We start from the raw sequence: 25,875 nt of genomic DNA on the forward strand, positions 1-25,875 counted from the left end.
TTTAAAATTAAATACTTTCTTACAAATTACCCTCTGGCTTGACAGAAACATTGTGTGAAACACATCTGCCTATCTCAGCTGAAATAAATTAAACATGCAGACATGGAAACAGTTTAACATTGCCCAGACCTTGAAACTGGTAGGGTTGGGAACAATCACAAATTAATTTGACAATACAAGCAAATCAGATTTTAAAGACTATCTGGCAGTTGATGATTAACACGAAGTACACCACATCTGCATTTTGAAAATTAAGTTACAGAAGTAAAAGCTTCCCCACCTCACTATCCTATGAAGAAACTTAAAGAGGGCAACCACAGCAACTCGTATTACCACACATACAGAATCCCTGTCCTGAGCTAATCTGTTTAGTTTTGGCAGTAATGATGTGAGAGTTCAAATGTCGAGTAGCTACAACAGGTAAATACACCCCCTGAAGCTGAAAAAGATGAAAAAACATTTCTAAAATGAAAACATAATGGGCACATATAGTAAAACTCAAAGTTGCAGCCAAAGAAAAAGAGTCAAGATCATTTAAAGTATTAAGCACAAGATTAGAGACAGCAAAAATTTTATCCAGGTCTTATCCAAAATATTAACAGGGAATCATTTGCAAGTTGCTGTATATGTTTGTACACATGCGTGCATATAAAGAAACATTTGAACTTAGTTCATCTAAATATTTTGCATGACCCATTTTGGCATTACCTCCCAGCATTTAACCCAACAATGTGGGGCTGAACTGTGTAACTGAACTAGAAACACAACTCACTGTACCTTTTTACTGCGATGGCCAAAGTTTCCATCTCTGTGCTTTGCAGTTTGATCTCTCGGATGAAGTTCTTAATGACATGTTCATATGGTTGGACTAACCTTGGTTCCACTATGTGTATGTTCTGATACAGAACACTGACCTGTTCTTGTCTGAAAAAGAGAGATACCTTTTTAACACAGTTGGAGCAAGGTTTGAAAAACGTACTAGAAATTAAGAGACTACACTTTTGCATATTTTTAAAATCTAGCAAATTAGATATGTACTTTGAACATTCAGATTAGTGTGACTCATTCCTAAATTATGCTTACCCTTTCTGCTTCTCTAATATAGCTACTGTAGAAAAACACTTGTTAGCTTAAGTAATTTTTTTTTAACTTCTATTCATGGTATATTGAAAAGCATGGCATCAGAGTATCCCATAAAGTGTATAAAGTTTGTTAGTGGTTTAATGTTAATCACAATCCATGAAGAAGTTTATGAGTTTAGGAGGCTGCACAAGAAATTAATATGGGTATAAATGCCAATCATCTACATGAAAATGGATGTTTAAAGCAGAGAGAAGAAGGTGATCATATCTCCTCCTGATGTTCCTCCAGCTGCTGGACTTCCAGTATTTACATTTTTTGTATCAGTATGTGGCAGCACAGGGAGCTGTATGGGAAATAACAGTACAGCTCTTTGGTTTAAAACAAATTATTCTGGTCCAGATGATTGCATTTGTCATAATGCCAGCCCTGATTTACACCCCAGCAAATACATTGTTGTAAGAAGTTAATTCTTTACATTTTTCTTATATGAAAGATAACTGATAGAGCTTGTACAGAAGAAAGAAAAACATTTTTGTCCTCATGAAATGTATATGGCTTCATAAAAGCTGCCCCCGGGAAGGAATGGTATATTCTGATTTCCATTTCATCTGGACTCACATCGTTTTAATTCTCATAACAAATAACTTTGATGAGATACAAAATCGCAGAGTAACACAAGGATCAAAACACTATTACATAGGTCATTACATACAAAGCACTGACTTCTAGCAACACCATGTTACATGCCAGCTACATTGCATTGTCTGTATTGATATAACACCATAAACCAGAAAAAATTCTGTAACACAAGTTAGCAGTCTCATTGTACATTGAAGCTGATTGCCACGCAGACTATATTCTAGAATATGAAAGGACATTCAAGAATTTTAAATTAATTTTAATTAATTAAAAGGAAAAGAGTAGATCAAGTCTGCTGAGGAAGCAGGCTAGTAATGAGGGAATACAGCCTACTAGTGGCAGAAATGCAAAAAAAAAAGCTCTTTTCCAAGTTCCAATCTAGCACCATAAAGTCTAACATTGATTTAATGATCTTCCTCATTATATACAAGTTATTTTCCTGACTTCTGTGGAGGTAATGCTGCTTAACACTGTCATCATATACATGATATCAACAACCAGTGTATATTCTCTGTATTTTTCCCTACTTGAAACAATTCAACATCTTAGATTATCACACTACAGCACTCTGCTTCTGTGTGATTTCTCCAATGAAATTATTAAAACAGTACCATAATTGTTACTATAGACCAGATTTCCATTTTAAACAACCTAGGTATTTCAGGACACTGTAAAATCTATTTCCAGCTAAAATCCTAACATTCATTTCAATACACAGAAACATAACAGCAGCACAAAGAAATACCGATTTACCGATGCCAGAAGGATTTCCATGTACAAGTCTTTGTCTTTCAAAGGTTTTCCTTTCCAAAAGCTAATGCTTTAGGTGTACTCAGTATTTCCAGAAGTTAAACTTAAAATAGTGCTCCAATGTATGTAGGTTTACCTGACTATCAGATGCTAGATAGTATTTATAAATAATGCATCATTAAAGAACTCCCCACATGTATGTTTACTCAATTAATAACTCACATTTTAAAAACTGCTAAGAACATTTCATTTAGCAGCAGCTTTCCCTAAAACAACACTAACATTATCAACACCATCAGAAATATTAAAACTAGGGGAAAGAGCCCTCCCAAAAATTTAGACTTTCACGCTGTACTACTACAACAAAGGTGCAATTCATGCACTGAAGTCTTTCCTGCACAGAAATAGCAGTAGACACCACAAGATGAACAGCTTATCAATCTTCCAAAGCAGACAAATTCAGGTCAACATACATGATTTTTAGAGACACCAAATACAATCATAAATTTGAGTTCTGAAATTTTCTTTTTGCCTTTACACTTCACCAAAGAGACGCTCAATAAAAACTTTCTAGAAAGCAAGGAAATAGCAGGAAATTTATTTGTTATTTGACACTAAGGTAAAATATTTCTTATATGAGCAAACATTTTCCTGATTCTATTCTGAAGCACAGGTGACTGAATTAAGGTTGAATCTCTAAGGACCTACATAACACTTTTTAAAAGATTACAGGTTACATTTGTACTCTTACCTTTTGCTTATGCAGGATAAATCAGCTGCTGCCTTTAAATTAAATGAAGCTCCATCTGTACCTCAAACCGTACTAAAAGTTCTGTGTTAAAAAACAGCACATGCGTAATGCTAATATCAGAGGGTTCCTACCATACACATTATTGATGAAGTAGCAAAACTGAAGGTCTTATGCCTTATGATGATGGGAGTGGGAAAAAAAAAACAAACACAATTGTTTGGGCCTTTGCTTACTGTATTTTGCACCAGGAGCAGAAGACATCTGCAGTGGAATATTGTAACATACTTCTGCAGCTTTCATTCTCTTTACAAGAATGGCACAGACAGTCCTTCTTGCAGCTTCTTTTCTAAGTGTATGCAAATACACATACCAGAACTGAAGGCAGAAATCTGTATTGCCATGCTGCTGAGCCTCTGCTATACAGCTAACTCAAGAGTTTATTCTCCCTCTATGATAACAAAATCTCTTTATACTTATTCCTCTTTAGCCTAGTAACCAGCTACCACCCAGATGTATTCAAAATATCTCAGTCACTCAGTTTTATGAAGCAGCACTTAGAAGCAAAGCAATATCTGTACAACCACAACTTTTGCAGATCCTGGAAAGAGCCTGGAAGACTCTTAAACTAAAGCTGGTCTTTGAAATTCTGAGGGACACTTACATGCTCCTTTGGCAACTTTATTGGAATTCTTACTTAAAACCCAACTCAACAACTACTCCGGCAACAATAAAAGTAGGAGAAATTAAAGTCATGCAACAAAATTGGTAAGACTCTGCTTAATCATTTATGCCTTCTGTAAAAAAGCAATATCACTTTGATGAACAGGGAAGATTGGTATTGATTTAATTGCTCCTAGCATCTGTGATGAATTACCAGCAAGCACAGTATGATAATATTTTATAGATACACAGGATTTTAGAAAGATGCAACTATATATACACTCTACAGCAACATGCAGTAAGTATTTAACAATTATGAGACTAATTGTTCTGAACTGTCTCTATATTTTCATTCACACTGTTTTCATATGCTTTGGTGAATATCAGTGCCACCACTGCAGCGGGACAAGATTATTTGCTATTAATATTACCCAATCTGTTTGTTTATCTCTTGGATATATGCTATTTATTTCTGCAAATTTATTAGCTAAAATCATGTATCAAGGAAGATTTCACAAATAGATTTCACCAAACTGATGCCTGAACAATCTAGCTTTCTACTGGACAAAAAATGCAACTGGAATGCTCTTTCTTCGGTTTCAGCAGAATTCATCAGAAATGCTCAGGTCTGCCCTCTTAAACTGGTCTTTCTTGAAATCCTGAAATCACTTTCAAATGGATTTAGCTGCATGCCTTTAAGTTATATACTAACACAATGGCAGACATTTGTAAACATTAATATATAGAATGAGTGATTTTTTATATACATGAAAGAAATGGTTCCTTTGAACCATCTGGCACTATGGTTGCACTACCTACCGTGTATGCCTTTCTTGCTTCTACAAAATACAGACACAAAACACTAACACCCAAAAAAATGTAGTATTCTGGGCAAGTATTGCTCTGGCTTTAACTTACTTCATCTCAAAGGTTTTATAAAGTAAGATGTCTGTAAATTTAACAATTAATAAGTGTAATTAGTCAATATTTGCACAACTTTACATATAAATCAACATAATCAAAGTTACTATATTCATGTGGTTTCATAAAATTCCTGAGAGAATTACAGGAAAAAAAAAAAAACACCCTGCCCTGATGATAATACAATTTGCAACATGACAAATTTAAAATACCATGGTGGAATACAGGGTACGTAGAAGGGAGAGGAAAAAAGACACTGAGATTAGAGATTATCGTATATTTAGGTGATACTTAGTGTCACAATCTCAGTTAACCCAGAGACCTGTGCTAATTCATATCAATTCATAGCATTATTGTGGTTTGCTGAATAGTCGTATTTGTCTAATGATCCACACTCTGAATGCAGCTCAAAAGGAGCTGACTGAATTTATTACAGAATTATTAATCCTGCAGTTGCTCAGTATCTTACATGCATTCCCCACGTAGTTGCGAGAGAGAGGACGCTGTGCTACACAGGCTCTTTAGTCTGACCCCAAGAGCAGTCTTTTCAGATCAGTTTCCCAACAAATATGTAAGAAGTTCTCCTGAAGGGTCAAACCCCCAAACGTGCCCTAGCCCAGACAATCGGCTAAGCACCTGCAAAGTGCTAACCTGGACAGTTCCTGGGATCCGGATGGCCATCGTAAATGTGCAGCACGTGTGATTAACATGGTAACCACCTGTGAATGTGCAAACCTGGACACTTCCTGGGGTCCAGATAAACATGCACCATGCGTAATTAACTTTGTAACACAGCTGGGAACTGTGTGTGCCCCTGGCCATGTTTGGATATGCCCTGTCCCATAGGTCCAGTTATCAGGGTTCTGTGTTACCAAACAGCATGAATTGTCTTGGGACAGTATTCAAACTAGCCAAGAAGTCAGGCAACTTGCATTATCCTCACCCAGACAGCAACAAGAGCCAAATGCTGCCCGAGTAGCAGCTGAGGGCCTGCTTACCACAGAGACAAGAGCGAAGTGCTGCCTGATTAGCAGCTGAAGAACCTACTCTAGCACACCAACAACTTCACCCAGGCCTTGCACCTGGACCAAGGCAGAAAAGCTCCAAGGGAACTGAATCCCAGAAGAGGCTGCAGCCCAGCAAGGGAGCACACAAGAGAAAGACCTCCTAGCCCTCTCTGAACCAAGGGCAAGCTCCAGACTGTGAACTGGGCATGACAAGAGAGAGAACCAGAAAACCCCTTAGCTCTCTCCAAGCCAAGGACTGCTCAAATCATAGCCACAGCAACTGGGAAGATACCAGACAGAGGAGCAAGTTGTGAGTACCCAGCCAATCTGCCACAGGATCCCATTTGTGGGAAACCCACAGATCACAGCACCTATATCTCCACTTTGAATTGCTGTATTGGAAATGTTAGATCTGTGCTTAAATCATTTAACTGTCTTCATATCTGGAATGTAATACCCATAAATGAATAATTGAACTTGTGAATACTTATCTTGTAAATAACTTATGGTAGTGTTTGAAGACACCACTGCCCAAGAGATTCATTTATTACAAAAATGTATCAAGCCAATTGAAAATTGGAAGAAACCAAAGATGTGCCTGTGACAATAACACCTTCCCTCATGCACATGTTAAAGATTTGGTGTTTCTTCTGTTGCCATTTTACATATGTTTACCTTAGTCTGTTTCAGAGAGGTGGAGACTGACAAGGTAACCAGCACAATACCAGGACTCATTTGTGCAGGGCACTCTGGGGAGCACAAAGTAGCAAGCAAAACAAGGTAAAAGCTCACTTAAGTTGTCAGGCTTAGCTGGGGGAAGGTTGTACTGAAAGGTAAGAAAATTAAACAAAACATCCTTATCATTCTCAACATCTTCACATCTTTCTTATCCTGCAGACTTAAGGTCCCCGAATACTTTCTTTTTGTTCTTTTCACCCAGGTATCTTTCAAGCACTAGAAAAATATTTTCTGGTTTTGTAGGTGCAGGTAAAAGCAAAGATAGTGATGCAGCATGGGAGAGATGCCTGAGGGACTGGAGCAAAGACAAAGTCACTCCAGTCTTCAAAAAGGGCAAGGAAGACCCAGGAAATTACAGGTCAGTCAGCCTCACCCTCTATCCCAAGGAGAGGTGTTGGAACAGTCGATTCCTAGGGAAAGAATTTTTTAATGTTTCCAAGGAATAAATACTTTTTCCTTCCTAAAAACAGAGGTGTGATTTGGAGCCAGTGATGCAAGAGTGAAAAAGGCTGTGGGACAGCGAGCAAAATATTAAATCTATGGAACAGGAGAATAGTCCAAAGGATATGGTTATGACAAATGATAGCGTGACATGAATATAACCAGGAAAAAAAATGATAGAGTAACTTGGCACAGATGTCGTTCCAACTAAAGCAAAAAATGAACACACACACACACAAAAAAAAAAAAAAAAAACCAAAACAGAAGAGCAGTAAAACCTAAGGGAGCTCAGAAATTCTTCTAGCTCATAAAAAGCCATTCATCACACTTGCAGCAAGCACATTTGTCAATCCCTTGTTGTGAGATGTATTAAAAGGCAACACATCATTCTTACAGCAGAGATCTCTTCTCCAGCACAGTGACAAGGTGGGGAACCAGCATTTGTTTTTTTTTTCTCATGATTTGCCTTAATCCCCCGTCTGGTGAACACACTTCAACTTCCAAGGAAATCTCTCCAATCCTGGTATCATGGCTCATCATCTCATGCAAGCAAACAGAAGTTGCTGATAAGAGTTTATGCTATGCTCTGTATTGACTTTGGCAAAAATACATCCTGGCTCCTGACAAGAAGAGTCTGATAGATTTTGGATTTTTTTTTTTCCTTAGGCAGCAGAGCCCTTGCCTTTGCTGCAGCACAGCAGTATATTCCATTAGCACTGGCTGCCTTCACAATTCAAGTAGTCCATGTTAAAATTCTTCTCATTTCATCACATCCTCCAGATCCACACTCCCCGTATAGCTCCAGATGACATGACTGGTGGAGAACTGCTACTGAAATCCCATAAAAAGCTTGGCTCAAATTACAAGACCACAAGCAAGACAAGACCACAACCAAAGCACTAAAGTATGAGAATTCTCAGAAGCAGAAAAAATTAACTAAAAAAAAAACAAACCCTTTCTTTTCCAGATTTATCCAGCCTTTAATTAATTTATTTCATTTTACAATCAGATACCACCAAAAAATGCCTCCTAGGGCTTAAAGGGATTCAGTTTATCCCAGAGTGATCTCACAATATAAAAGAACACACACAACACAAAGAGCCTCAACTCTTTGTTCTTTCGGGTTGAAGGTCTCTGACATTAAAATTTCAAAATCTGTTTTCAGTGAAGTGTTTTGCCAGCAATACAAGATTGGATGTTTTAAAGTACAAGCTAACAGAACTGTGCAAACTACAGAGAGGCAGGATACATCACATAATAGAACTATATTTTTTTAAATATATTAAATTCAAAATACTCTTACTGTAGTATATGCTTATTTTAGCACCTGGAACGATGTGGTACCTGTCAGTTATCAAGGCTGCACCTAATGTTTGCTATTGCAGTGAGGGCTGAGTCAGGATCCAGATCTGTTACTGGCTTTCACACCTCATTATGGAGGCTTATTTGAGTTTTTAAAAGCTCAGTTGCAGAAAAAAAGGCTGAACAGTATCACCGAAAAACTTCCATGGGCATTCAGTCAAGCTCAGAAACGACAGGGACTTCAGGTCTTTGCTGCATACATTTCTGTTTTTATCTCACTAATTCCACCGTCTATGCCTTGTTTATCTCTGTATACATCACAATAGCATCAAGGTACAGAAGCCTTGCTTTTCTAACCTGGCTCCAGAAGGCACAGAAGTTTGAGGAACTGAACCCCAAAATGATCAATACAAAAACACGTATGATCAAGATAAAAAATATGGACAACTAACTCCACTCATCTGAGTCTGAGGATCTTATTCCTTGTAATTTCTTTTCTCACAGTTTTCAACACTAATGTTACAGCAAACATATGAAGAGTAATAAATCACAATGTAGAGACCAACTGGGTTTTTTTATAGTTATGAGGATGCAGGCCTGTCTTTCAAAGTACTACCTTTCCCTAAATAACAAACAAACAAAAAACACACACACACCAAAAAAGCAAACCCACTAAAAAACCCCAAACCTGAACAGAAAACACAACTGGAATTAAAAAAATAAAACTTAAATTAAAAAGTAGAAAAATTTTTTAAGTACCAGCTTGCTTTTAAAAACATGACTATGTTCTTAAAACATGGTTATGTTTTATTCTGTTGCTTAACATCTCTCTTATGCCCAGACTCAAGCTATTTCAATACATTTATTACTTACACAAGCACTACGCTAACGATTGCAGTGGGACTACTCACAACTAAAAAAACCTGTACAGATACATTAAACAAAAAAAAGAAAAAAGAAAAAAATATGAGAGCCACAAACGGAAAAACATTGAGCTGTAATGTAAATCTGCTTCTTGCACTTCAGGACAGGAAAGAAAAAAAAATCCAAAGTGCACACTGCTCTTCAGCTGATGCTGCCACAGACCTAATAAATACAGCCAACTATGAAGTATTTTCAAAGCTATTCATAAAGCTGAACATGAATAGGAAACATTTACATCAAATTACTTCCTACCGCACACACATATATTTAACTATCAAAATTTAGTTCTGTTTGCAATTTTCACATACAAGGATCATAACACAAATTATATTAATTGTGTCATGATTCATTTAACAAAGCTAAAGGACACATCTACAAAACCAAGCTGACAAAAGCTATTCCCTTTCTGTCTTACTATACTCTTAAACAAACAACTGGACTATATTCAAACTGCTGCTGCAAACATAGTAACCAAGATACTGAGATAGGCTTATTACCAAGAGGAGACAGATGTGTAACAAGCCACCACTGATTGTGAGAGTTTTTTTCCATTTCCTCCTGAGTTTCTGCCTGGCTTTTTAGGTTAAATTATTCATGGCTTCTGCAAATTTTTAAAAAGCTTTTCTTTTGTTGTTGTTGCTGTTCCCTTTCTGTAGAAAGCAAGTGTGTAGCAAGAAAGACATGACAAACTAGGTAAGAAACACCTGTATTATGCTACTAATCTGCCCGAACTGAAGCATTCCAGTAAGACCAACCAAACTTTCTTACCCTTCTAGTCCAATATGACAGGAACAATCAATTCCAGTTGTGCACATGAGTAGCAGGTTAGGTTAACTGAAAATCTCTCTGAAGAACCTTTTCCTCTCACAATCCAAACACTTCTTTAAAAGTGGCTAGAACCCAGTAAGTGGGGGAGGTAAGAATTTAACATGCACTACTTGGAGACGGGTATAACAATTTGCTAATGACTTGATCCATGCTCCTGTAAAACTACAAGCTGCACGTTCTGATGGATTGTTACCAATGTCACAGGAAAATTAACGTGGATTTTAGTACCTTCTGTGTATCTCGAAGCCAGGATGCACTGCAACTTGACAGTGTCTCCGGATACTTTCAAGTATAGGGTTTTTTAACTGCCTCTTAACTTGCTGACAAGCCCTTAAACTCAGATTTCTTTCATTTAATCTTTAATTACAGCATTTAAATGATGGAGAATCACTCTGTCCTTTATACGGACAGGATTTTCATATTAATTTTTAGCACCGCAGGTGCAGATAACTGTGAATCACCACGATGTGCCTGTAACCATGTCGGTACTGAAAGATCTGTGGTAATCGGATTTAACCCCAAACCAAGACACCACTAGTTGTCTTCATCTCACTGACACCAGGGGCAAAGCTCTCACGGACTTTAGCCCGAGAGTCGTACTTACGAACCCCGCTAACCCGGAGGCAAAGGTGACAGTGGTCCGGCTGTACCAGGGAAAGGAAGACAGGGGTGCAAGAAAGATGCTGGTCGGGGATAGCCGGAGGATAAAGATTCACTTGCGGAGCGGGCAGCAATTTGCATCCCGTGCGTTTGTTTCACCGGCCTGCTTTTCCCACGTGGGTCAGTGGCAGAGCCGCGGAAGAAAGCAAGCAAACTGGAAAAACACCTGGAAACCCTCAAAACCGGGAAGCAGATCTGGGGCGGGCTCTAAATGCCTGCAAACACTGCGGGCGAGGGATCGGGCAGCACACCGGTGCGGCCGTTCCCCACTAGGGTATTGCATCAGCACCGGGGCAAGCTGCTGACGGGAGGGGCAGTTCCCGTTCCGGAGGCCTGCTGGGGCGATCGGCTGCCACGAGGCTCCCCGCGGGCAAGCTCAACCCCGGCACCCCCGCCGCGGCAGTCCCGCTCCACGGGGAGGCTGTCGCTGCCGCCCTCGGGCCAAGGACGAGGACGGGTGCCGGCGGGGCCCGGACCTTACCTGGGAATGTACCTCGCCTCGTCCCCGAGCCGCACCTCGAAGTCTCTCCAAGGCTGCTCCAGCCCCGCGGTGGCCAATGCCGCTGTCGCCGCCTCCTCCTCGCCCTCCGGCTCGCCGCCGCCGGGCTGTCGCCGGGTAGCGCCACGGAAGCCACGGGCAAACTCCGGGAAGGAGATGGCCCCGTCGCGGTCGCTGTCGAGGCGCTGGAAAATGGCCTCGGCCTCAGCCGGCCGCACCCGCAGCTCGGCGCAGAGCGCAGCGAAGTCCTCCCGCTCGATGCGGCCCGAGCCGCTGGCATCGCAGGCCAGGAACAGAGCGCGCAGGCGGGACAGGTCGTCCCCCACTGCCTCGGGATCCATCGGCCAGGGATGCAGATGCGCTGTCCGTGGCCGGGACGGGACGCCACTGACGGGGTAAGCGGCAGTAACGCAACCTGGTGGCACAACTTGGCCGACCGCTTGACAGGGCGGGACGGCCCCTGCTCCGCCCCAGAGCCCCGCGGGACGGACGAGGTAGGGGGCGGGCCGCAGGGGGCGACTCACGGCTGTGGCAGGTGCCTCCCCTGCCGAATCGGCCGCGGCACACGGGTGGCACTACCGGCGCCCTGGGAAGAAGGCAGGATGGCTCCGACGCGGGGCGGGGGAGGGAGGACGAGAGATGCTGGCCCCTTCTTGCCCGGGACTTCCGGCCGCAGGTGCTATGTACCCTTGACGCACCTCTCTGCCTGGTATTTTGCTAACAGAACAGGTAAATTTACAGGTTAAAAGCATTTCACACCCGCTGCAGCAATCAAATGTAAGTTCCAATCTATTCACTGGGTATTCACTGGTATCTATTCACAAGAATTCTTACTGGCCACAAGTAGTGTTGGGATTACACACTGACAAGTACGTGGGCACTACTATCCCATCACCAGTGATTTAGAAAGGTTCATTGTTAAAATACCGTCTTAAAGTGAAAATGCAAAAGCTGTGTTCAGATTAATAAACCAAAAGAGACAGGGTTTTAGTGCTCTGATTAGAACTAGCATCTGTCTTTCTTGACAGAAGTCAAGACTTCTCATTTTTTTGAAGCTGGACTCAAAACTCAGACTTCACTGGGAGAAGTTACATTTTAATTGAGGTTTGGTTTGTGTTGTTTGGGATTTTTTAAACTTTGCTCCAATTATTCTTGTCTATGTCTATCTGCAAATGTGTTGTGCATACTGAATCTGTGACAGAGTTAAGCAGAATACAAATCCAACTATTGAAAAATTATTTCCTTATTGACAGAAACATAGCCCAAGGCAAAGTACATGATCCATCAGAGCACAAAAAGTCCGTCTGACCTCTCAGTAGAATAAACCACATACTGTAAATGGCAACTATGAAGTGTTCCTTTGCCTGAGATATGAGGAATGCCATAAGAATAAACTATTATTACTTTCCAGGTTTTGATTACTATTTTGTCAGACTTAGACAAACAGCCTAAAATCCTGCCAACAATATCTAGTCAGTAAAATGTTTGTGAAATGTTCCCTGCACTCTCAAGAAATACAGCTGTTAAGTAACTTGGAATATGAAGTTTAGCTTTAAAATATTAAATAACTGAAGGTCTTCAAGTCATGATTTTATACATTTTTGTCACTACATTTCCATTTACACAATTGTAGGATTGCGAAGAGTAGCAAAGCAGTACTATCATAGTCCAACAAAATGTAATGGTTTGATAACAGTTTAGTAATTCATTTAGTAATTAGTAGTAGTTTAATAATTAATTTAACAGAAGTGTTTTTCTATTTCTTAGTCGCTAATCTACCTAATTTTTTCACCAGGATTACCATGACACCCTTATGTGGCTGGTGAGAGAATGTTCAGCCATCCAAAGAGACGAACTTACCTTTCTTACACACATCAGCTCTGCTTATAGGCATCAAGAGGTTTGGCTTTCATTGTGGACAAGCTCCAGAGCTGAAATGGAACAGCCTTCTCCAAGGGCAAACATCCAAGACATGAGATGGCCTCATTTGTGGACAAACTGGCTGCTTATGGCTTAGATGAGCACACGCTCTGCTGAGTAAAGCACTGGCTGGATGAATGGGCCCAAAGAGTGGTGGTCAACGGAGTTAAATCCAGCTGGTGGCCGGAGACAAGTGGTGTTCCTCAGGGTTCAATGTTGGGACTGCTTCTGTTTAACACCTTTATTGATGATCTTGATGAAGACAGCGTGTCATCAGTAATTTCACAGATGACACCAAGTTAGGTAGGAGTGTTAATCTGCACGAGGGTAGGGAGGCTCTACAGAGGGACTTGGATGGATTGGATTGGATTGATAGGCCAATGTTAACAGGATGAGCTTCAACAAGACCAAATGCCAGGTCCTGCACTTGGGTCACAACAACCCCAAGCAACATTACAGGCTTGGGGAAGCGTGGCTGGAAAGCTGTCTGGCAGAAAGGGACCTCGGAATTCTAATCGACAAGTGGCTGAACATGAGCAAGAAATGTGCCCAGGTGGCTAAGAAAGCCAATGGCATCCTGGCTTGTATCAGAAATGCTGTGTCCAGCAGGAATAGGAAGGTGATTGTCCCCTTGTACTCAGCTCTGGTGAGGCCACACCTTGAGTATTTTGTCCACTTTTGGGCATCTCAATACAAGAGAGATGTCAAGGTGCTGGAGCAAGTGCAGAGGAGGGCAACGAAGCTGGTGAAGGGCCTGGAAAATAAATCTTATGAGGAGCAACTGAAGGAGCTGGGGCTGTTTAGTTTGAAAAAGAGGAGGCTGAGGGGAGACCTCATCCCTGTTTAGAACTACCTGAAAGGATGTTGTGGAGAGGCTGGTGCTGGTCTCTTCTCACATATAATTAGCATTAAAACAAGAGGGAACAGCCTCAAGCTGCAACTGGGTAGGTTTATACTGGACATTAGGAAAAAAAATTTCATGGAAAGAGTGGTTAGGCACTGGAATGTGCTACCCAGGGAGGTGGTTGAGTCACCATCTCTGGCCATGTTTAAAGGTCATTTGGATGTGGTGCTTGGGGATATGTTATAAGGGTGAACCTTGTAGAGTAGGGTTATCAATTGGACTTGATGATCCTGAGGGTCTTTTCCAACCTGAATGTTTCTGTGATTCTGTGATTCTCTGAGGGTGACTGTGTCTCACTAAACAGACAGGGAGTTCCCACTGAAATCAGTGTGCTCACCTTCTTGTTTGCTTTTGTGTCTGTAGGTTTATGAGTTGACATTTATCAGTAATCCTTATTCTGCCCACAGTCTGTTCACTCTGTTGAATGTATTTCTTGTGGTAGTAACCACCTTGCATTGCCAAATTGAAGGCAGAGACTTCAGGTATATAGCCCCCATCTTTTCTCTGAGATTTAACATCATCTTTTCCCACATTTCTCTGTGATACTCTGTTTTTATATGACTTGGGATTTGATCCTCAGACTTCAAAGGTCTGCATATTTGTTTTCTTTAAAATGTTTATGTGATACTGTGTTTTCCATAGTCTGCGACTATCTGAAGGGAGGTTGAAGCAAGGAGGGGGCCAGCCTCTTCTCCTTGGTGGCAAGTGACAGGACTAGAGCAAATGGTTACAAGCTGCACCGGGGGAGGTTTAGGATGGATATTGGGACATATTTCTTCACTGTAAGGGTTGTCAAACGTTTGAATAGTCTGTCCAGAGCAGTGATCACCATCCCTGCCCAGGCAGGGTAGTCACCATCCCTGGAAGCGTTTAAGCCATGTGTGGACCTGGTGCTTAGGGGCATGGTTTAATGTTGACCTTTCAGTGCTGAGTCAAAGGTTGGAGGAGATGATCTTGAAAGTCTCTTCCAACCAGACATATTCTGTGATTCTGTAGTTCTGTGAAATATATGGAATATAAGTAACACTGAAGTAAATGGAGATCTTCGCATCAATTTTTGATTTTTAATCAAGCCATGTAAAAGTCTTGCAATATCTGCCAATGTAATGTCTACATAGGCCAAATTTATGCCTTCACGTGTAGGTAATCCATTGTGTGTAGTGGATGTCATTGCCTTTGGCATCTCCCATATTTACACTGTTACAGAAATTTTGTCAAACAAATCTCAGGCACTGGCATGAAGTACAGTGTGTCATTTAGCACTGCTATGGCATAGGTATAGCCTGCAAACCAGATGACGTCTGCAGTGTTATAGATTGCCGCACAACCAGTACTTGCTTTGGCAGGCCATGGCACAGTAAACGGTCCTATCACAGTAGCACAGAAGATAACAAATAAAAGCTGATCTAGGTGATAACTGGACAGAGTGAGTTGTGAAGGCAATGGCAATGGCAGGCAATGGCAAAACAGTGCTTTGTTCTAAAATTATGTGTCTATTCTTAGAAGGAACTTCAGAGAGTCATAAGAAGAAAAAGAGGTTCATTGTATCACTAAAATATCCTTACTGTACTGAGTAGAAGTGCGTGGGTTTTGTCACTGTTATAGACACAGTGAAGAAATTATAGAAGAAATTAATATTAAGCAAAACTCTCGGAGTCCATTCATAAAATGAACTGAAAAAGAAAGTAGTCATACTGTTGACAGAGAAATATAATTTATCAATGGAGAAGTCATTTACCACATTAGATTATTACACCCTGCTCAATATGAAGAGTTTGAATTTCACAGTGGTCTAGATATTAATTTGTGCATGGTCACAGATGGTGAAATCCATACTGATCAGTTTCCTAGGTTTCCTACAGAAGCCAAGAGTTACTTCTACTGTAATGGGAATTAGGCTAAGATAGTATTTTTAACTGACAGTTATATAAGATATCAGATACATAAGCCTTCCTTGTGTTTGAAAGTTTACATACTTTTCCAGTTCTAGTAGTCAAAACCAAAATACATTTACTGATTAACCCTCTCTGTTTTTATGGAAATGGGCATCTGACAAATACAATATCCAAGCCTTGTTAACAATGAGCAGTTCTGAAGACAGAGGATAGATACATTGTCTTCAGGACAGAGATGAGCAGTGTTAGGTCAAACACATGTATCTCCTTCCAGTTAGGATTAGGTTTGAACTTTTTCTGCAGGTTGCTGCCAAATCTCTTTCAAAAACACAGCGAAGTCCAGATTTGCCTTGCAAAGAGCAAGGTTACTGTTTCACCCTTTTGCTATCTCCCTTGCCTGGTCAGTTCGTTTGAACATGACCAGAAGCAGGAGAATCACGTTTTAACTCACTGCTCTACCTGAAACATCTTAAAGTTACATTTCTTTTTTGTCATTCAGATGTCTTAATTGCAAAAACTGTTAGGGACAGAGGTAGAGCTGACGCATCCGATTGCTCACAGCCACTTCTCCAAATATCTGATCTTTACAGTGCATTATGGCTAGATAAAAGACTCTTCGGAAAAGATGCTGGATGCTGGTTTTCCCTGTGCCAATGCATTACTAATACATCCTTCATTCTCTCTGTCCAGTCTGGAAAATTTTACACTGTTTTCAGAGATTCTGGCTAAATGGAAGATTCAATGGCTTGAGCAACTGTAAGACAGCCTAAGGAACAGGAATTCTTGCATGGAGCAAGAAATATCTGAATCTGTTCATACAGAGAGAAAGGCTAAATCCATCCCGCAAACTTATGTGTAATGCTCATACCTTCAGGTTGCTCTGTAAAGACACACACAATCAGTACTTCCTTCTGCTTTATTTTGGGCAAAAGTGTCTGCTGTTGATTTTCATTGTGTGAAGCCTTCTCCTGTTAGGCAAGCTCTGTGTATTGACACCAGAGGAGATCCTTAAAGAGGAAAGAAAGAGGATTTTGGCTGTTAGGCTATTCAGTGCCAACAGGATAGTGGACAAGCCCACAACTTCAGGCTCCTGGGCAATTTTCCTGGGGAAAACAGAACTGGTCAATGTCCCATTGAAGGCAGGTTTAGATGGTGTCTTGGTCCCCTTGACCACAACTAAAAATTTCAAAAGTGCCAGATCACTGTCAAATACATTGAAACTCAGCCACCTATACTGTTAAATTATATGCTTTCAAGTCTTGCCTTGCTCAAGCCATGCTCGAATTGCCTTCTTGGACCCATCTTGCATGAAGCTGCCTCGAGTTGTCCTGCCCTGCCTCGAGTGCCCGGTCCAGAGCCTGGGAGAAAGCTACGAGTCTACAACACAGCAAACTGGAGAAGCCACTAGCTTAGGAGACAGAGTTCAGCCTGCTTCCCCTTGCAACTGGAATTGTGCTGTGCCTCAGTTTACCCAGGACAAAGCAAGCACCCTTCATGAGAAACGTCATAAACCACCCACCATCTGCTGAAGCCAGATCAGCTCTGGAACCGTATGGCATCTTCTTGCCGGCAACCTGCCATGCCAGTGCCGTACGAGAGTGCCCCAAAAGCCTGATAGCTAATGCAGAGCAGCAGCACTCCCGACTTGGGTGAAACCAGCTGTGAGTAATTGATTCATTGCCTCTTGGGCTTAAAAGTTCTTACCGAGTCTCCCCCACTGCCATGCTGTGGTTGAGTGCCATTTTTGCTCATGGGGTTACTCTCTTTCCATGTTATTTCCTCCCAGTTTGCATAGAATTATTGTTATATTTGCCTAAAGACTGTACATTCCCGTTGTAAACATATATTCCAACCATACAACAATCCTATTTAGTGAGTTTTGGCAATTTTCCATATTAATAAAGGGTTACTAATATTTTTATTAACACCCATTTGCCATATCATTTATTAGTTAAGTACAATTTCTTAACAGGATAAGACAAATTTAATGCAGCCATCCTGTTTTGGAAGGTAAGTCCAATTTAACAATAATGAAGTAGATACTGCAATGCCCACGGGTCTCAGTGCCAGAGAGCATTTCTGGTGTTTTTAATTTGCTAGGACAGAATAATAGCCTGTGTAGGTCTTTTAATTTACAAAAGGCCAAAATAACATTTGACATGATAATCTTATTGGAATTTACTTCCTGAATATATGCTACCCTGACAATAGTTCAGATTCATCTGCTAAGTAAATGTGAACACAACTGTTTGACATTTCACCACCTATGCAAGGTTAATTCTGTATCATATGAGAAATAAAATAAGTGCATTCAAAACTATTAAATAATTATTTATTACAATGTACAACTAAACAATATTGTGATAAAAGAATGGAAAGCTGGACAAGAATAAAGGTGTAGTAAAGCATCCCTCAAGGATCTCCTAAATAGAAAAGCGTTAAAAGAAAATCATGGGACTTATAAACCAAAGGAGGTTAAATGTGACATGATGCAGACCTGTGGAGTAAAACAAATAAAAGACTCACACTGTTATAAAGCCATACTAACTCTTCTGGAATGTAAGATGAAATACTGTGCTTGTTAGTCTTGAAGAGGAATGAGATTTTTGTCCTAGCCTTAGGGAAAAAAAATCTGCCAGAGTTTCTCCAGTTTTGGAGATCCTCTTTTCTAGTCATAGAAAATACAGAAAAAGATAAATTGAAAAGAAAAATAATTAGTTATATTGAATGCTTCCTCCTCAAGAAGGTTACTAAAACTTGGTTATCTCTCATCTACCTCCACAGCATTTAAAAAAAAAAAAAGTGTTCTTATGAGTCCAAATTCATTAACAGCCTTAAGTGACGGTTTAAAACTATCTTTAATTTTTCTCTACAAAGATCAAGCAGAGAAGCGAAAGAATGTAAATAAATCACTGTTGGGTGTAAGAAAGCAAAATAACAATTGTTCTAAACACTTCCATTGGATAGATAGAAATGTGTAAGAACCACTACTCAGAACAAAGTTGGGGCAGTCGGAGTCTGAGTGGGGCAGTTCGCAATTTGCTGGGCTTCTGTCTGGCTGCTGCTGCTTCTTTTCTGGCTGAAGATAACACACTGACCTTGATAAGCTAAGTCTAATAGCCTCTCTGCTTCTTAACTCTGCCTTCTGCCAGGGGGTCTGGAGGGATTCTTTCTGGGGGGAGGCCCCCAGGGAAGATGCCCATTGGGGAAAGTCCTTTGGGGAAAGCAAAGGGAGCTTGGTTGTGCTTTTTCTGTTGATTGTATATATTTGTAAATGTTGTGAATAGTGTATATTTGTACATATTCATTGCATTTCATTGTAGATTGTAAATTTGCTTGTAAATACAGCTTTCATTTGCTTCCAGACTGAGCTAGCCTGGTTATTGTTGGTGGGGGGATTTCAGCTGTCACACTGAGACAAATACACCTTAACATAGCCTTCAGATGTGTATTACCTTGCAGATCTTCAAATCACAAAACCCCTCATATTTCCAATGTGCTGGTTTTTTACAGGTAGTTTCTTCCACAAATATTGTATTGTGTCCACCTCTGCTCACAAATCTCTTACAAAGTATACTGACATTCATATATTAGTAAACTTCAAGTAAACACTCAAGAAAATCTATGGCAAGTTAGTTCTATGTATGTAAAATGAGTGCTTCTCATGGAAAGCTGCTCCTCTTCCTAAAGCACCTGACTTCTGAAACCCAGTCTTAGGGTAGACTTAGCAGTGATGAGATCTAAGTGCTTTAGTCAACTTCACCACTGGGCTAAAAGCTGTTGGATAAATTCATGTTATATTTTGTCCCACTTTGTAGCTATGTGACTATTAACAAAATGTGCTCTGAGGGAAGGTTTAACATAAATGGGCCATCTAGTTCACCCATGTGATCAGGGAGTATCATATATCATGTGATTTGTCTTCAGCAAAAATGAGGACACATCTAGTTTCAAAAATTGTGGTGAGTTGAAAATTTCCCCCCCAACATTTAATTTGCCAGACCAGCTCAGTTGAAGCAAATGAAAGCTGTATTTACAAGCAAAACTACAATCCACAATGGAATGTAATGAATATGTACGGATATACAATATTTACAAGTATTTACAATTAATGAACAGCACAAGGACACCCCCCCCCCGGCCAAGGACCAGGGGAAGCTAATAGCTTCTCTCTCCCTGCTCTCCCTTACCCCCTGTACACAAAAAGGGACAAGAAAGAGCAGAGAGACATTAGGTTCTACAGGCATACACAACCACATAATTATTAAGGCTGAGTCAGCTTCACTTCTGGAAAACCATAAATAAATATTAAATTCCAAATCCCAGCAATGTTAATTTTGAATTAAATTTTTCACATTTTAGAAAAATTGAGGGAAAAAAGGGAAATTAAGTATAAACTGGGCGAGTAAATAATTCTGGAAAATATAGCAAAATTACCAAAGCAAAATTTTTTTTTTAATTTCTATGTATGAATTCCAAGGTTAGGAAGAAGAACTTTGTCTACATGTCCAATTTAAATAGCTAGTTTCCCTCTCTGTCACTGCTACTTCCTATAATTCATCTGACTCTACTACTAAGTTATTAGACCATTTCTTGACACAGGTTCAGCCTGTTCTAACTAGCACTCTCTTGACAATTCCCAGGCAGCTAGAATTGTTTCAAGACTGTTCCCAAAACACAGACCACACAGACATGTGCTGTGTCATGTGGATTTGTTTCAGAACCCAGGAACAATCCCGGACACATTCATTTGTTTATTAGTACAGATGTGAGAGCTCTTGCTTTTCTGACAGGACATTGGGTTGCCAATTAACTCTGAAAAGGAATTGTTGAGTGGCACATTTCTGGAAAACAATCTAAAATTATATAAATATATTAATGACCAAGGGTAAAGAAAAGAAAGACTCTCTTTTTTTTCTTTTCTTTTTTTCCAGTTCCCATTTTATGTAATGACAAGCAATAGTATTTGTAACTGGACACAATATTCCAGGTAAGGTCTTACCAGGGCAGAGTAGAGGGGGAGGAGAACAGAACTTTGCCTTCATGGCTCCTCTGCAGAGTCTTGAGCCAAAAATTAAACAGTGCTGTTAATCTGAAGAGATCTTATAAACAGAGCCTTGTCAATACGAACATGTTGCACATGCAGTGACCTAGTGCACATAACTCTTCTCAGTTTTGTGGTCACCTGAATCCTTATACGTGTATATATATATGTGTGTGTGTGTGTGTGTATATATAAAGACACAAACACACACTGAAGATGGCATTTGTCTAATTACACGTTTCTAGTCAATCATGAAGTACAGCAACACGAATTAAGTTGTTTTTTTTTTCCCCTGATAAATCTTTAAAATGGTCATCTATGGACCCCCACAGTATCTAAAAAGGAGACTTGATGACACCATAAATAGCTTAGAGAATGGCCAGGATCTGTTCATTGTAAGAACACTCAGCTTATATATCTTTTAGCAGAAGTAGAGAGAAAGCCTGTTTCTAGCAGTATTTTTCCATCCTAGCCAAACAAAACTTATCTAAACAGTCATTGGTTAAGCATTTCAAAACACTTGCACTACAAAGCTCAACAGCAGGCTGATTTGTGTTCGCCTTGCCTTGCCTGCTTGGACCTCCTTGTTTTAATCTGCCTTGCCTCAAGTTGCCCTGCCTCAAGCTACGTGGTCCAAAACCTCAGACAGAATCCACAAGCCTCCCCACTGTAAGCTTGAGAAGCCTTAGGATCCAAGCCTTCCTTCCCCTTGCAACTAGAGTTTGAGCCATGCCTCAGTTTACCCAGGAAGACACAAAAGCCCTTCACGTTGAACACGTCGTTATCACCTGCCACCCTGCTGAAGTCAGACCAGCATCGAAGGCTGTGTGGCGTTCCTGCCAGCAGCCAGCCATGCTTGGCACATGAGAATGCCCCAAAAAGCCTCAATGGCTAATATAGCAGCAGCACCCCCCCTACTTGGGGTATGACTCTTCTTGAGTAATTAATTCATTGCCTCCTTGGCTTAATGTTTCCTGTGGAGTCTTCCCCCCATGATCAGGTGCCATTTCGCACAGAGGAATCTCTCTCTCTCTGTTATTCCTCCCAGTTTGCTTAAAATTGTTAAATTAGTTATATTTGCCTAAATACTGTACATTCCCACTGAAAATATATATTCCAACCTAGAACCTATTTAATCAGTTTTTGGCAATTTTTCATATTAATAAAAGTTATTAATATTTTAATTAATATTCATATTTGCCATGTTGATTTAATACATTCATACATTCATAACACCAACAATAACAAAACACTCCAAACCATTTCTGATTGAGGAACTATCCAATTAAAATTAACTCTTTCAATTGGAATTATCACTGAGTTTTAAGGCAGACCGCCCAAAAGAGAAACTGGAGCAGTTAATCATCAAATAACCTGTAACAAATGCACTACAGAAGTTCCTTGAAACCCGTCTCTATTGGAACCAAATTTTTGTCATTCATTTTACGGCGAACTTCATGTGTATGTCTCATTTGTGTATACATACATACCCACATACATATACATAGAATTGTAGAATCATAGAATGGTCTGGGTTGGAAGGGAGCACAAAAGGTCATCTAGTCTAACCCCCTCTTGCAGCTAAGCAGGGGCATCCTCAACTTGATCAGGTTGCCCAGAACCCTGTTGATCCTCACTTTTAATATCTCCAGGGATGGGGCCCCAACCACCTCCCTGGGCAACCTGTTCCAGTGTTCCACCACCCTCATGATAAAGAACCTCTTCCCCACTGTCCTGAAGGGACAAGCCCTAAAACAGGCTGTAACCCGGACAATGGGTTAAACACCTGTGAATGTGCAAACCTGAACACTTCCTGGGGTCTAGATGGTCCAGGCAAACATGTATCATGTGTAATTAACCTTGTAACACACTTGTGAACTGTGTGTGTCCCTGGACATGTTTGGATATGCCCCATTCTATAGGTTCAGCTATCAGGTTTCTCTGTTACCAAAGGGCATTAATTGTCTTTGGACAATATTTTAACCAGCCATGATGGTAGGAAATTTGTCTTGTTCTCACCAAGAAAGCAGCAAGAGCCAAATGCTGCCTTGTTGCAGCTGAAGAGCCTGCCCTAACTAACAGGCAAGCTCTACCTGGGCCTTGTTCTCACACAGAAAGCAACAAGATCCAAATGCTGGCAAAGTTGCAGCTGAAGAGCTTGTCCTAACAGCCAAATGACACCTGGGCCCTGCAGGTGGACCAAGGCAGAAAGGGGAAAAGCCTCAAGAGAATTGAATCCCAGAAGAGCCACGGGAAGGCTACAGCCTCCCAATGGAACACACAAGAGACAAAGACCTCTTAGCTCTCCTCAAGCCAAGGAAAACCTCCAGACCATGTACTGGGCATGAAGGAGAGGCAGGCCCCTTGGCTCCAAGCCAAGAGCTGCTTGAATTATAGTTACAGCATCTGGGAAGATACCAGACAAAGGAGCAAGTTGTGAGTACCCATCTCATCTGCCACAGAATCCCGTTTGTGGGAAACCACAGATCGCAGCACCTTTATTTCCAATTTAAGTCACTGTATTGGAAATTCTCAGATTTGTGCTTAAATAGTTTAACTGTCTCCATATGCGGAATGTACTATTCACAACAGAATAACAGAACCTGTAAATATACTTTGTAAATAAGTTATGGCAGTGTCTGAAGATACCACCACCAAAAATATTAAACAGAAAAATATGTAAGAATATACATTTTATTATACTAACATTCAAATCTGCTGCTCTCTAGCTTGAAGCCATTGCCCCTCGTCCTCTCACTACACGCCTTTGTAAACAGTCTCTATCTTTTTGTAGGCCCCCTTCAGCTATGGGAAGGCTGCTATTAGGTCTACCTAGAACCCTCTCTTTTCCAGAACACCCCAGCTCCCTCAGCCTGTCCTCGCAGCAGAGGTGCTCCAACCCCTTTATCACTCTCATGGCCCTCCTCTTGACCTGCTCCATCAGGTCCATGTCCTTCCTATATTGAAGGCTCCAGACCTGGATGCAGTACTCCAGGTGAGGTCCTGCCAGAGCAAAGTGGCAGAATCACCTCTCTCAATCTGCTGGCAACACAACTTTTGATGCAACCCAGATGTGATTTGCCTTCTGGGCTGCAAGCACACACTGTCTGCTATGTCCAGCTTCTTGTCCATCAGCACACCAAAGTCCTTTTCTAGAGGGCTGCTTCCTATCACCTTATCCCCCAGTCTGTATTGATAGTGAGGATTGTTCTGGCCCAGGTGCAGTACCCTGAACTTCCTCTTCTATTTAAAATGTCATCTCTGTTTAGATAGCACAAAACCAACACATGCACAGACCATTGCTATGAAAGACACTATTTAAAGAAAATTATCATGTGTTGCATGAATCATACATTGGCTACTGTCTTCTAATTCCATGTTCATTAGACCGTTAAGATTTGTCATTGTATCCCAAAAGAAAATTATAAGGTGTTTGCTTTTTCAACATCTTTGGATATTTCTCTGAAATAAAAAGTAAATGTCATTAAATAAACAAAATTATAATAAAAATAATAATTTTAATATGACAATAAAAATGGACAAAATGCTTTTAAGATTTCCAGGAAGAAAATACTTCAGATAGACAATGAGTCTGTTTTTCTATTAGTATACATATTGATCAGAACAATAAGAGAAAGAGTATTGGAATCAATGTCTACAACCAGGGGAAAAGAAATGAAATGGTAAATGCAAATGCAAATTTGTTACTGACTCATATTTAAAGAAAAAATGAAATTTCAAAAAATCAATGACCAGAGACTGTGCTCTGCCTGAGCACTCCAGGAGATCCCATGATCAGGTTCATTCTTTTCTGTAAGCAAGTAATTGGCAAGGACAAGATCATCTACATTCTTAATAAGAAATACTATTACTCATTTTAACCAAGAGTAACAATGTGTTTAAACAGTAAGAAGTATTTTTCTGCCTTATAAGAGAAGTCTGTTAGCTTCTGCTTTAATTTCTGTAACGAGATATTTGCACCTTATCACAGGCTATCACAAATAAAGTCACAGGCATTTGGTTACAATCTTTACAAATACAGAAAAATTGTATATAAAGATATATATGTAAAAATCTATAACTACAAATAATTTACATTTTTCCCTGTTCTTTATTGTGTGACAGATACACGTAAATATTAAATAACATTTTCTAAGAGGGATTATGCATCTAGAGAAATGTTCCCAAATTATATTTTTGTTTAATTTATATATATAAGTTGATCCACCTATGAAAAATCATAAAACGTGTAGATTAATAATATTTTGATTCAACCCTGGACATTATAAAGTAAGAAGTATTATATATGTGTGTGTGTGTGTGTGTGTGTGTGTATATATATATATATATATATATGAAAATTTTACTAAGACAATAAATGGCAGGTGGAACTCAGATTCTCATTTTTTAAAAGGAAATAAATTAATGCAATAATAACCATAAAGGTAGCAATTTCATTAAGCCTCAAAGCACAAAACATTAATAATGTTTCTTTTTCATCTGTGAAGTTTTACTAGTAGGAAGAATATTTTTATCAGTATTGTGCAGCAGTATCTAGATCACATTTAGGGAAGAAATTAATGGTTACTCATAGGATAGCACAATGATGACCCACATGTTATGTCCAAGGATCATATTAAGGCGTGAGGTGGGATTGCGTAAGGAGAGGAATATGGGAAGAGGAAAATCATAGACTCACTGACAATTTTTCATTCAAAGAATGAGCTTGTGCATTTCAGGAACAAGAAACTTAATTCCTAAGGCAGTGCTCCATGCCTGTGTAGAGTCTTGTTATGCCCATACTTTTTTCCAAAGGAAGGTAATGGAGAAAAAAAAGTATTAAATTACCTTTTCTCTTCACAGAAAGTGCCATTCCAATCTTCATATTTGCAACTTTGTGATACAATGT

General features: G+C 40.0%; 1 protein-coding gene across 1 annotated transcript in view; it reads right to left on the reverse strand.

The window, feature by feature from the left end:
• Nucleotides 1–11,544, reverse strand: part of RASEF (RAS and EF-hand domain containing) — a 33,776-nt gene extending 22,232 nt beyond the window's left edge. The window contains exons 1-2 of the mRNA XM_054398003.1: nucleotides 11,186–11,544; nucleotides 778–924 (exon numbers count right to left, since the gene is read on the reverse strand). Of these exons, the coding sequence (XP_054253978.1) occupies nucleotides 778–924; nucleotides 11,186–11,544 (506 nt within the window). The remainder of the gene's footprint in view (nucleotides 1–777; nucleotides 925–11,185) is intronic.
• Nucleotides 11,545–25,875: the final 14,331 nt, after the last annotated feature.

The sequence above is a fragment of the Indicator indicator genome, chromosome Z (assembly GCF_027791375.1).
Source record: "Indicator indicator isolate 239-I01 chromosome Z, UM_Iind_1.1, whole genome shotgun sequence".
In the NCBI taxonomy this organism is placed as follows: Eukaryota; Metazoa; Chordata; class Aves; order Piciformes; family Indicatoridae; genus Indicator; species Indicator indicator.